Raw genomic sequence first — 13,703 nt, forward strand, 5'->3', positions numbered from 1 at the left:
TTTAAAATTTATCTGTAGCTAAAACACAAAGAAAAGGAAATAGAATTAATCAGGTTTGAAAACATACCGTTTTGTTGAATACTCAATCATAGAATAAATATTATTACTAGATAAAAAAATTGTCAGTAAGTTTTTATAAGTCAATTACTTCTATTAGATTATATTTAATCCTGTATTTTCACATTCCCTTATTAACAGCTACATTTTGAGATCATTTTTTCTTTTAGAGTAAAATACCTAGTACTTTGTAGATGCAAAGCTCAAGGATTGCTAGAGATATGGGTATGTGCTCTTGCAAATATATGTATATATGTATAGATAAACTGCATGTATAAATACACCTTCTGCTTCATTTTCCCACCACTTCTGAAGTCTTAAAGGAGGCACCCTCCATGTAAGGAAAGGATCTTTCTTTTCTATAACTATTAAGACACCTAGCATCTTCAGCTGTGTGTGGGAGGTTGATGTTGCAATACTTAAGAAACTGAAACCACCAAATAAACACATTCATTCAGCAACACTCTCCATTTCCTACAGCCACCACAAAGGGAAAAGCAATTATCTACGGGATAATGAACACTGTGTAACATTGCTCACACCCAGAGCAGCAATAACTCACACCAGAATACACTTTGAAGGCAATTACAGCCTTCCCAAGTGAATGAAACTGCTATTCAAGCTAGTCACAGACATGAACATCTCTATTTCCAGGAAGACAAAGCCAAAGATGCTCAACACTGGACAAGGTACAGACCCTAGGAAGAGCAGCCTGGTGAATCTGGAGCTCTTCTGAACCATGACCCGAATTCCATAAATGGGGTCACTTGGAAAAGTGCTTTTCCTTTTGAGGCTTTGACTTTTCTTCTGCAATTCTGCTTGCAAAGAGGATTTTTTAAATTGATTTAAGTCTGGTAAAGAAAACTTTTTTTAAAAATCCCTCTTCTTGCCTGTGTGAAAAAATGCCTATTTTATGATTGGCTTTTCGCAAATATTAAAATGAATGTTTATATGTTAGAAAGTTATGCTGTGTTACTTTTCTTAAGCAGTGTGTTAAATATAGTTTTAGGCTATAACATAATAAAATAGAAACGATGCTATGTAAGATAGCAGTGAGGTAGCAGCCACAGGACACCTGAATCTTTCAGAGAAAGGGAATTTATTGCTCCATTATCAGGAGAAATGAACTTCTTCCTGCCTCGATCATCCTTGGAGACACCATCAGGATTGAGAGGAAGCAGCTGACAGTGCCCAGCCAGAATCCTGTGTTTGAATGGAATTTATGCATCATGGATGAGGTGTATGGATATACAACAGGCTGTTGCTTTTAAGGGCTAATCCTCTGTTAACGTGGGGCCTTTTTCAGGCTTGTGCTGCCCAGAAAAGGTACCCGGACTGTCCTTAACTCTTTGTTTCTATTGCCTCATATTGTCCTAATCCAAATTGTCCAAATTACTATTACTGTAATTATATTGCTATATTTATAACCATTTTACTATTATTAAACTTTTAAAATTTTAAAAACAAGTGATTGGCATTTTTCACACCTGTTGGTTTAAGTCCCTTCTAAACAGCTGCCTTTATAAAAATTACCTGGCAATATAATAACATGACAACAGTTCCCACCAACAGATATACAGACTATTGTCTTTCAAAAGATATGAGAGAAAAAGGACTTAATAAATAATTTATAAATTACCTCAAAATTTATGTAATGATTAAATATTTAATAGTAACTAATTATATTACTCCACTGCTTCAAATACTCAATTTTAGCACCATCCAAATAACCTTCAAGGATTTGAACCAAAATACACTTGATGTCAGAAGTTTTTGATGCAAATGAATGTCTGCTTTTCCATTATATGAGAGCACATTCCTTCAGACCAAATGACATTTAATTTACTATTTTTTATTTTGCATTACATCTATTATTGTTTAGAATGTAGAAAAAGGGGGAGATTAACCATTTTGTAAGATGATGGGATTCCAGGTGTAAGGCAGTAAGTCGTATTTTACATTGCTCAGGGCTTTTAAATTGAACTTAAATGGCTTGGATTTAATCACTACTTCATTCCTCAATTCTTATGCCTTATGATTCAATGCAATACTTCTAATCAACTTACTAGAAAATTCCTAATAAGGGCCAAAATGCTCAATGAATGTTTTCTTTATGAATATTTTCCAATATTTTCCACATCTTTGCTCAAATCAAAGAAGAAGATCTTAACTGTTTTAACATAAAACAATTTTAACTTTCTCTAATGTTTCCCACTTGGCTGCCTATACACATATCAAGGCAAACTTTGTAAGATTAATAATACATATTTTATAAAGGATACATGCATTAATAATTTTCAAATAAATCTTCAATATATCTGTGGTTAGCAAAATTCCCTTAGGAGTACTTTCAGGATTACACTCTATTTTGTAAACCACTTTAAATGATCTGTTAGCTCCTCTGCACATTTTCTGTGTTCATTTACACAGAACATCCATAGAAAAAATTTGGAAAGGGGGTTACTAATGTGCAACTGCAAAGACACATAAATTCAGTCTTACTGCCATTGCTCACATGCACATATTTTTTCAACAGAACATCTATCAAACACATCACTTAGGAAAGTCAAAAGATGAAAAATATATCACTATTTTTCTGGTAAATGCAACTTCAACTAAAATTAGAAATAGTGCACATTTACCAATCACCTCTGCTGTCACCAGGAGAAAAGAAAAAAAAAAAGAAAAATTTAAAAAAAATCACTTGATGTGAGTAGGTGAGGAAAGATCTGTCTAAAATAATAACATCTGAAAAGTAATTAAGGGTTCTTCTCTGTTTCTGATAAAATAATAACATCTGAAAAGTAATTAAGGGTTCTTCTCTGTTTCTGAGAGAGAAAAAGCGTGTCCAGACATCTGCTGAGCATCACAGCAAGCTTGAGGATGCTCTAGTTTGGGGTCCTGGCTTTAGACTGAAGCAAAATTAGGTAAACTGGGTGTATGCTGTAAATGCTAATCCACAGCTCCATGTGAGACCATTCACCATACCTAACAATCTGGATTTTGATCTTATTCAAACCATTTCCTAAGAAATTCAAATTCTGTAAATACATATACCTTCAAGCAGTAATCCACAGTATTTTGAGACATATTATGTAATAGATTATGGGAGATTTTATTGAAACATCTGAGAGGTAAAGAGTTAATTAAAAAAGGATATTTGGAGTGAGTAATTATGGAGTAATTTTAATTTACGGGCAAACAGATCTGCAGTTAACAGCCACAAAAAGTGCAGCAATAAACAATTAACAGTTCCCTCTTTAATCCAGTAGCACATTGCTAATTTCAGAGTTGAACCCTGGGGTAATGGGCTACTTACACTCTGCAACAAAGAGGAGTGAGGTCAAGTAGTTAATGACATGAAGATAAAGATCGTGCCACTAAAACTTGAGGGAAAAGGAAATTGTGTGTATGTGTGTGTTGGGATGGGCTTTAACAGACTAAATAAGAGATAACAGGTACTTATTTCCATTTCCTTGATTGCATTCAGTTGAAGAAAAAAAGCCCTCTAAAGCTAATATACTATCAATATAATGTACTAACAATGAAGACTTCTGTAGAGTAAGTAATAAACCCAAAGAGCTTTAGATTTCAATTTCATGGTCTCTGGTGTTAAACATTTTTCCAGCATGTATTAAAATTTTATTAAAAATTAGGAACAGAAGAAAAAGGGCTGTAGGAAAAGTTCTGTGGAATGAGGCAACAGCAAAAACATAATCTAATGTAAATTTCAGAAATAAAAGATATGAGCAGGAGTTGCCATAACCTTGTGAACCACCATTAACATTAATACAGGATTATAGCTGCCATCTAGATGATCATAATGAGAATAAAACTCTATTAGCCCAAAGGCAGCTATGAAAAGCAGAATAGGAGAGACTTACATGAATAAATAAGTCACGCTATGCATCTGTTTGCAATTAAATTACCTTCTATCTGTTTAAAAACAAAATTCTTTCTCCATTAACCTCACAGACACTCCCAGTACTACCTGACTTTTCTGAGGTAAGTTTCATAGGAGACATGTATTCCTTTGTCTCTGAAATTAAATCCTAAAACAATTGATGGCATCATTTTTCAATGCCATTTTATTTGTCTCATGTTTATGGATTAAGAAAGGCTCCTATGATTGCATGTCATTACTGCACAGTATAGAATGTGTCTGACTCTACACTCAGTAATTGCCTTTTTTTTCTTTTTAATTACAGTTTTCTAATCCCCTGGTTAAACACAAGGATCTACAGGTCACTGAAACTGCAGGTTTTGGTGGCATCATTAACTGTGGCAGAAGTAAAGCTGGAGGCAACAGAAGTCAGTAAGTTCTGAGGTACCAGCAGCTGACTCCTAAAACATAAATGGAGCACAAATCCATACACTGCCCTCAATACTCTTGCTGGTCACTTATAGCTGGCCATAGACAGAAACACAGGGAAACTGAGGTAGGAAAGGACCTCTAAGGTCAAGTCAAACCATCACCTTACACTGCAAGGTCCACCACCAAACCATATCTAGATGTTTTTTATATTCTATATCTAATATAAAACCACATATATAATATTTTGTGTGAAACCTGTTAGGTTTTCCTTCTGATAAAGTTATGAGGTCACATGTTATTTTTACCCCCAACTGTGAGCATACAACTATTTTCAAATAATAACCCTAATTACAGAATTACTGAACCACAGAATTAACTAGGTTGGAAAAGTCCTTTGAGATCATCAAGCTCCATTCCATTCAGCCTGTATTCTCTCCATTGATACAAGGAATCTGATGTGGCATTCATAGGTTGTCTTTCAACCTATGCTATGTACAGTATGGGAATGGGTGCTATTGTTTACTGTTTGAAATTCAAGTGCATTTCCACTCTTAGAATAGCACAGTTCACAAAATACACAAAGCCTGCAGGGCGTTTATAAACAATAAATTAATTTGGGGAATACATGGAACAATGTTTTTGTATTAGGAAAAAACCACTATGGAACAAGCTATCCCATATTATTTTGCTATCACTGTGTTTCCCATGATTTTTGTATTCAAGCTCAGTACTGGAAACAGAATTTTCTTGTTTTTCTTTTGATTTTCGTTTGCTATTAATTTTCCATAGTGCTGCTAAAGCTCATTTTGTTGTATTTGGAGTACAGGTATCTTTACACAGCACAGCCAAAGATATTATTACAGTTTTTGGTTTGTTTAAGGTGTAATGTTAACGTTTTCCAGAAAGAGGAATTGATAGAAATGGAGCAAGAATGCAATCTCTCCACTAGCTCCACACAAATTCACAGAGTTTTTCTGTCATGCCAAGACTAAGTGCAGAAAATGCACCACTAGGTCTTCAGTAGCAGTGCTTTGATTCTCTGACTACCCCAACCACATTGCCATGGCTGGCAGCCCAGACCATGCTATGATTTCCATCCATAAATTACATTCTTTAAGTATCCAGGTCCTTAGGCATTGATCTGGAGGATAAAAAGGAAAGCAGAGTTGCAGTCCTCTTTGGTTTTCATTTTATTTCTTCATCACCAACTCTGTAATGGGAACGAGGCAAGAAAAATGCTACAACAAAAGACAGATCCAACTCTCCACTAGTTTGGAAGCATTTTCCACTGGCAGAACATAGAATAGTTATTGACATTACAGTACAAAAGAAAATACATAATAAAAGTAATAGTCAATAATACAGAAAGATAAAAGTCTCATGGTTAAGGATTAATGATCTGCTTTCTGATTATGCTTGATTTTAGTTGTGTCATTGAGTTTATATGCACAGAGCCCTAAATCCATTTGTCACTGTGTACTTTTGGCACCAGTTTTGTGTTATGACAGGTACATGACAGGCAAAATGGCTTTGAATTGAAATATTAGTGCCTATTAACATGGTAAATTCTGTATTTTATATTCTTATTCTGCAAATACTAATTTATTGAAGACATGTCAAAAAGCAGACCTCAGACTTATACTGTTTTTGATCACTTTAAGATTACTTTTCCTGGATTTAAATGTAATAATTTCTCATTACGACACAATTTTCCAGATTAATGAACTATCTAGGACAACAACTTTATTTTGCACTGATTTAGGCACTTAATAATGCCCTGCTTTGCACACATTTTTAAACCTAATTTATTCTTTTTCATATCACATTCTCTAGAAAAAACAAAATGCCCAAGTACTTTATTTTCAAGAAATGTGGCGGTTTCTTTCCTAGTTATCCTTTCTACACCAGGTTCTTATGTTTAATATCTGTAACAAGCTCTCAGGTATCACAATTACCAAAAATGAATACAAATACACAACCTACTTATTTGGAACCTTTTTTTTTGTTTTGTTTTGGTTTTTTTTTAATGAGGAAGTAACCCCATCCCAGGGATAATTGCCCCCAAGTGGTACAGCTATCATACACTGTATGATTTATCCTTCCATGGGTTTAAAGTAAGTTTGCCATCTTAGAAAGTAATTTTTAGGCTGGAAGACAACAATTTTAAGATATTTACCAGACAAATTATCATTTGTTGCCTGAAGGTGAAAGTGCTGCTTATCAGACATGACAAGATGTGTAAGTGCTGCTCATCCTAAGTTCCCACTTTTATGTATGATAACACATTTAATTAATCACATACTTTTATATTCCCCCCAAATACTAGCCTGCTGTATCAAAATATTTATGCAAATCTAATAATAATGAAAAAGAGAGCTATACATCTTTATTTAAGAGTTAATTGGTGTTTGTCAAAAGGAAAAAAAAGCCAAGGAGAAGATATATAAGAAAGAGTGTCATAATAAAAAAACACCTATACAGCTCAATGGCAGAGGGTGACTGACTATGATTCTTTAACAACTTCTTCCATAGTAGCAGATTTCATTAGCTTTATAATCACAGATAACACACAGATCTTTAACAATGAGGTGTCAATGTGTGGAAGAAAAGGTTTGCAGACCATTATTCTTTCAGACATTTTCATGGCAGATGCCAAGTGCAGAGAAATATGAGAACTGCCTTAATTAGGAGGCAGATTAACTTATTCAAGCACTTCTGGATACAGGGGACTAGAGCCTGGTTTCTCAAAGGCTACAGCACAGAAGTACTGACACATTTTACCAAGTACATTAAACATAAAATCTACTATGATAATTGAGAAAAAAAAAAGGAGGGGTTCTCTGTATTTCAGTCAAATATCAAAAATCTAATTCTAATCTTTATTCTGTATTCACATGTCCTTATGTGTAACATCAAGGAGACCCCAAATCCAAAGGCTCTGACCCCAGACCAGTGTTAAACAGAGACAAACTGTCTAGTGGGCCCTTATCCTTCAGAACTTCTCTCATGACAGAGGCATGAACACTTCCAACCTGAGGAAAAGGACAATAAGAGCAAGATAAACAATTCTACAGCCACATTAATTAGGAACAACATGCTCCTGAGATCCCAGAGAGCTGCTCAGCCTGCACTACCCACAAAAGAAAAGTCTGCCATGCTGTAGAACACAGATGCAGGGAGCTTAATCTAAATGGACACTATCATACCCACGTGCTGCTGCTAATAATTAATACAGTGCTTTTTTTCCAGAGGTAATAATTTTTGGGAATGATCGTTTCTTCCTGCAAATCAGTTATTAATAAACCAGCAATCATAATTTTAAGAGTAGTGATGTGATATCCAGTTTTATAATTACATTCTGCTTTCTGAAATTGTATTTTAATTACACATAGAAAAATTACTAATTTTGGCTTCAGCCTATGCACTAACAGTAAATACCAACAGCTGCCATATATAAATTGCAAATGGCTATGAGTTAGCAATTCCTATTTTTATTTCAGTTTTGTAATGAAAGGAGGACATTGAAGTGTCCTTCAGTCATTCTTCTGTAAAACTTCCTTTTCACTGAAATTACAGATTTCTTCTAGATCTGTCTATTCAATCAGTTGAATTCAGGAGCAAAATGCAACACTGGAGATGAAAATTACTAGGACAGTTGTTAATCAGTGTGAATCCTGACTGTATTATAATGTTTGAATTTATTGACTCAAACCAGTTTTCATCTTTTTCTTTCCTCATGCTTTCTCTGAAACTGCCCTTTTCATCTTGCAAGACCGGAATATTCCCTATTGTCAAGTTCATTGATCCATTTTGGCAATTTTGATTTGGGTGTCCCAGATTATTTTATGGTTTTTGATATGATTTTTTTTTCACTGAAAGAAACCATGATAAGCAATCCCATATTACTGTTTAGTGCTGCATTACCACAAACTCACTTTCAGTGCCTGACAAGTAAATGATCCTATGAATCAGCGCCCTCGTTTATTTTAAATGCAATTCCATCTTCACTGTAGATCTGTCACGCAGACATGACCTATTTACCAAGTGATAGAATTTTGTTAGTCAGTAAAATGCAGCTGCTTCCTAACTACAAAACCAATGTATTGACATCAGAAACAGTCTTAGAATGATCCTCAAAATTTGTCGTAATCTTCCAGTGAATTTGAAATCCTCCTTAGTTTCCGTTTGATGGTCTTACAGGACAAACTTTCAAAGATGTTAAAATAAAACCCCAGCCAAGAGTGAAATCATTCATACCTTGGTGCTTGTCACTTGAACTGGGACTTTGGAGCCCTTTGTGTTTGAGGAAGTAGTCAGCTTCCCAGCTGGTTTTGGAGGGATTAGGTTCATGGTGGATGGCTGGTGGCGCAGAACAGAAGACAGGCAAAGCTGCACAGTCTCCTTCAGAGCTTTCAGCTGGGACTCCTGGGGAAAATAAGAAACCATCACTTCTCTAGGATGTGCTATGGTTAACCCAATGGCTTACTTTCTCTATCTCTATTCAACTAAACACTTAGGAGTAGCTGCTGCTTTTTCTTGCAGATGGAAGAAAGTAAGACTGTCCAAAGCAGTATTTTTATGTGATTAGGTTAAATTAGATACCAAACTGCCTAGGAGGTCATTGCACTCTCTTCCCATCCCTTCAAGCAGTTTTATCCACATTGATTATTACAAATCATACTTAAATATATTTTTTTTTTAAAGAAAAATACAATTTACTAAATATCATACAGTTTCCAGTCTTTCATGCATAATGTCTACAGAGAAGTCGTAACTATTGCAAGACACAGACTTTGCATGGAGTTTTGTCTATAACATTTCTAATAATTGGTATTTTTCCATGTTATAGATAGATTATAATCCAGCTAAAATGGCTTCCCTTACATGGGCATATTATACTTTTGCACTATACAGTAAAAAAACATAGGTCTTTTTAAAAGTTAAAAATGTATTTGTCCACACCCACTACTGTCCATAAAGCCAAAAGAAAGTTCTAGCTGGTGAAGTGCTTGTGACTCATGTTAGAACATTTGTATTTTACTCCCAGAAATGTTAATGGAAATAGAAGCCTGTAATTTAAATAAGCTGACAGAGCAAGAATGAGATAACTACAGCAGTGAGGAAATAATATTTTAAATCTTAATATCATCAAAGCAAGACGTGTCAAATGTTAGCCATTGAGGTAACTTCTTACATTCACTTCAGGGGGAGTGAGCAGCATTTGACATTAAAAAAACACCTAATTTCTAGGTTCTTTTCATTTTATTAAAAATGTACCTGTAAATACAGAATATGTTCACATTTCAATCATCAAAGGTACATAAATCAAGGTATTTTTTAAAGGTACATAAATCAAGGTATACTATGGCAAAAGCTGGTGGAAAACATATGTATATATTGTGGAAAATGTGTATATAACATTACACACTCCATAAAAAATATGTAAAATATTACATATAAAATAAAAATATTTCATAGTCATATTAATCCTAAGCAATGGCATACAGAAAGTTTTAGTTTATTTTCTTAGCAAATATTTTTGAGAACATGACAAATATTTTGTTTTCCATCAGATAAACTTCCCCTGAACTGAAAGCAGGGAATGTATCTCTTAACTGGAAAAAACTGAGTGTTTCTTATAAAAACAAAGCCAGTTAGTAGAGTGTATTTCAATAGTAGGACAAAAGGCAACCATAGAAAGACCATTAATGCAGAACACAACAGGGAAAATTAAAGAAATAGGAGATGGAACATGTTATGACCTGCCCCTTAAGGCAAGTCAGTAACTCAGGTTCCTGTTAATAGATCCCTGGGGCAGATTAGAGTGAAAAAACACAGAATTATTTGTGTTTTATATGTTTTATTTTAGAAAAAATTTGGTTGCAACAGAAAGCAAATATGTAAGTGTTTTGGTTATTACCTACAGCAACATATCAATATGAAAGCATAGAAATTACACTGGGAAGGAAGTGTGAAACAGAAGGAAAGAAGGAAGGAAGTGGCGGAAGGAAAAGACAGAAAGAAAAAAAGAAAGATGGAAGGAAATAGGGAGGGAGGGAGGGAGGGAGGGAGGAAGGAAGGAAGGAAGGAAAAGAAAGAAAGAGGAAGGATAAAAGTAAAAAGATATCACCACCCATGGATCCAGTTATGAGACTTGATCGTTGCAATTTTGATGTCCATTGGTCAAAGTGAAATTCATGCTCTTGTTTCCTCAGAGATGAGGCAAAGTCCACAGAACACTGAGTTCAATGTTTAGGCTTATGTGGGAGTGCCCAGGGTACCTCTCCTGAGGGAGCAGTTTACCCTGTCTGGTGCAACATCATGGATAATGGAAGGTCCCAGAAAGAGTCTGGGGACACTCTGGGCATCTTTGATGGTTTATTAAACCTTCTAAGACATGACAGCTGCCTCTCACATCAGCATAGTTGAGCCAGTTATGCCCCATCAGAAGGGATGAATTCCCTCAAGCCCACTGAATGTCCCATGTGAATGTGACTGTCCCCATACCTTCCCTGGGGAGGGAAGTTTTACAACTGAGCCAATCATTCACAGAATTCACAGAATGACTGGGTTGGAAGAGACCTTCAAGCTCATCCAGTCCAACCCATGGCCCAACACCTCAACTAAACCCTGGCACCCAGTGTCACATCCAGGCTTTGTTTAAACACATTCAGGGATGGAGACTCTACCACCACCCCGGGCAGCCATTCCAGCACTTTATCACCCTTTCTGAAAAAAAAATTCCTAATATCCAACTTTTATTTCCCTTGGTGCAGCTTGAGACTGTGTCCTCTCATCCTGTCAGTGCTGCCTGGAGAAAAAGACCAACCCCACCTGAGCACAGGCACCTTTCAGGAGCTGTGAGAGTGATGAGGGCACCCCTGAGTCTCCTTTCCTCCAGGCTGCACAACCCCAGCTCCCTCAGGGGTTCCTCACAGGGTTTGTGTTCCCAGCCCCTCACCAGCCTTATTGTCCCCTCTGGATGTGCTCAGTGTCCCAAGCTCCTTCCCAAACTGAGGGGCCAGAGCTGGGCACAGCACTCCAGGTGTGCCCTCACCAGTGCCAAGTACAGGGCAGAATGAGCTCCCTGCTCCTGCTGGCCACACCATTCCTGATGCAGGCCAGGAGCCATTGGCCTTCTTGGCCACCAGGGCACTCTGCTGGCTCATGGTCAGCACCCCCAGGTCCCTTTGTGCCTGGGCACTGTCCAGCCACACTGTCCCCAGCTTGGAACCTTGTAGGGGATTTTTGTGGCCAAAATGTAGAACTCAGTACTTGGGCTTATTAAACTTCATGCTGCTGGACTCTGCCCATCCATCCAACCAATCTAAGTCTCTCTGCAGAGCCCTCCTTCCTTCCAGTAGATCAACACAAGCTCCCTGCTTGGTGTCATCTGCAAATTTACTAATGAAGGGTTCAATGCCCTCATCCATGTCATCTATAAAAACATTGAACAGAGCTGGTCCCAGCCCAGAGCCCTGAGGGACACCCCTGGTGCCTGGCCCCAGCTGGATGCAGCACCATTCACCACCACTCTCTGGGCCCAGCACAGAGTGCTCCTGTTCCAGCCCAGGAGTGTGCTGTGGGAGACAGTGTCAAAGGCCTTGCTGGAGTCTGAACAGACACATCCACAGCCTTTCCTGCATCCACTGCTCATAAAAGGAGACCAGGTTGGTCAAACACGACCTGTCCCTCCTCAACCCCTGCTGGCTGGCTCTTATCTCCTGGCCATCCTGTAAGTGCTGGGTGATGACACTCTATAATATAAACTGTTCCATAATCATACCTGGGACTGAGGTCAGACTGACCAGCCTATAATTACCAGGATCCTCCTTCCCACCCTTGTTGTGAATGGGGGTCATATTGGGCAGCTCCCAGTCATCTGGAACCTCAGCAGGGAGCGAGGACTGCTGTCAAATGATGGAGACTGGCTTGGCAAGCTCAGCTGCCAGCTCCCTCATCACCCTGGGGTGGATCCCATCTGCTCCCATGGATTTATGAACATCCAAGCATCTCAGTAGTTCTCTGACTGCCTCCTCCTGGATATCAGGGGGCCCATTCTGCTCCGTGACACCATCTCCCAGCCCAGAGGACAGCTGTCCTGAAGGCAAGTTGTCTTCTCACCAAAGACTGAGGCAAAGTAGGCGTTAGGCACCTCTGCCTCCTCCTCTTCTGCAGTTACTAAGTTCCCTCCCACATCTAATAAAGAACAAAGGTTGTTCTTACCTTTCCTTTTACCACTGATATATTTGTAAAAACATTTTTTATTATCCTTTACAGTAGTCGCCATTTTAAGTTCAAACTGAGCTTTGGCCTCCCTAATTTTTTTCCTACGTGCTCTAGCAACCCCCTTAAAAATTTCCTGAGAGACCTAATCCTCCTTCCAGAGATGATACATCCTCCTTTCATTCCTAAGTTCCCCCAAAACATCCTTGCCCATCCATTTATCCATTTGACTCAGGGGCCCTTTAATTTTGAATTGGCAGCAGAAGATACTAGCATACATCTTTTCAATGTAACATGTCTTTAATTCTAACTTTTCAAGTCAGTGACTGCACAGACAGCATAAATCACCATTTGTCATGGTTAAATGGGCAGAGGTAGCAGACTGTCTAATTTTGCATGATGATATGGACTCAGTCAATCTATTCTGATACGACCTTAGTGCTTCCTGCAGATTGCACCCATCTGAAATCACTCTCCTCTCATCCAGAAATTTCTCTGGATAATTTCTCATCCTCTCATTTCTTAATCCTGCCATCCAGTGCTCATTCTTCCTTGGCTGCAGCCATTCCAATTTTGCCAATCCAAAGGTAAAAGAAGAACAAGTAAATTTGTTTCCGTCCTGTGCACAGCATAATTCAATATTGATTTTGCTGATAGGAGATTTATAAATGAACATCATGAAAGCACAGGTGAAGGAAACACTATTGGAACCAGGGATGTAATTTGACAAAGTTCTCTATAATCTTGCACAGATGTGATTGTGGCCAAAATAGGCAGCTTACTGGCCAAATACTGCCCACATATGATGCATGTCTTCATATTTCCCTGATCTATTTGTACTCCTACCACATGGCTAGATCCACAGAATCATCAAGACTGGAAGAGACCTTTAAGACCATCTGCCAACACAGCACCATTTTAATCACCCCTAAACCCAAGTGCCACATCCAGATGCCTCTTGAACACGTCTAGAGATGGCACCACCACCACCTTCCTTGGCAGCTTATTCCCATGCCTAACCACTTCTGCAGTGAAAATAAAATTTATTATTTCTAATCTCCTCTGGCACTACTTAAGGTAACTTCCTCTCATCCTTTCACTTGAA

The 13,703-nt window shown here is 37.7% G+C and overlaps 1 protein-coding gene across 2 annotated transcripts in view; it reads right to left on the bottom strand.

Moving 5' to 3' along the window:
- Positions 1 to 13,703, bottom strand: part of LUZP2 (leucine zipper protein 2) — a 128,196-nt gene that overhangs the window by 17,743 nt on the left and 96,750 nt on the right. For both annotated transcript variants that reach the window (XM_054635730.2, XM_054635729.2), the window contains one exon: positions 8,630 to 8,797. In XM_054635730.2, the coding sequence (XP_054491705.2) occupies positions 8,630 to 8,797 (168 nt within the window). The remainder of the gene's footprint in view (positions 1 to 8,629; positions 8,798 to 13,703) is intronic.

This window comes from Agelaius phoeniceus, chromosome 6 (genome assembly GCF_051311805.1).
Source record: "Agelaius phoeniceus isolate bAgePho1 chromosome 6, bAgePho1.hap1, whole genome shotgun sequence".
Lineage (NCBI taxonomy): Eukaryota > Metazoa > Chordata > Aves > Passeriformes > Icteridae > Agelaius > Agelaius phoeniceus.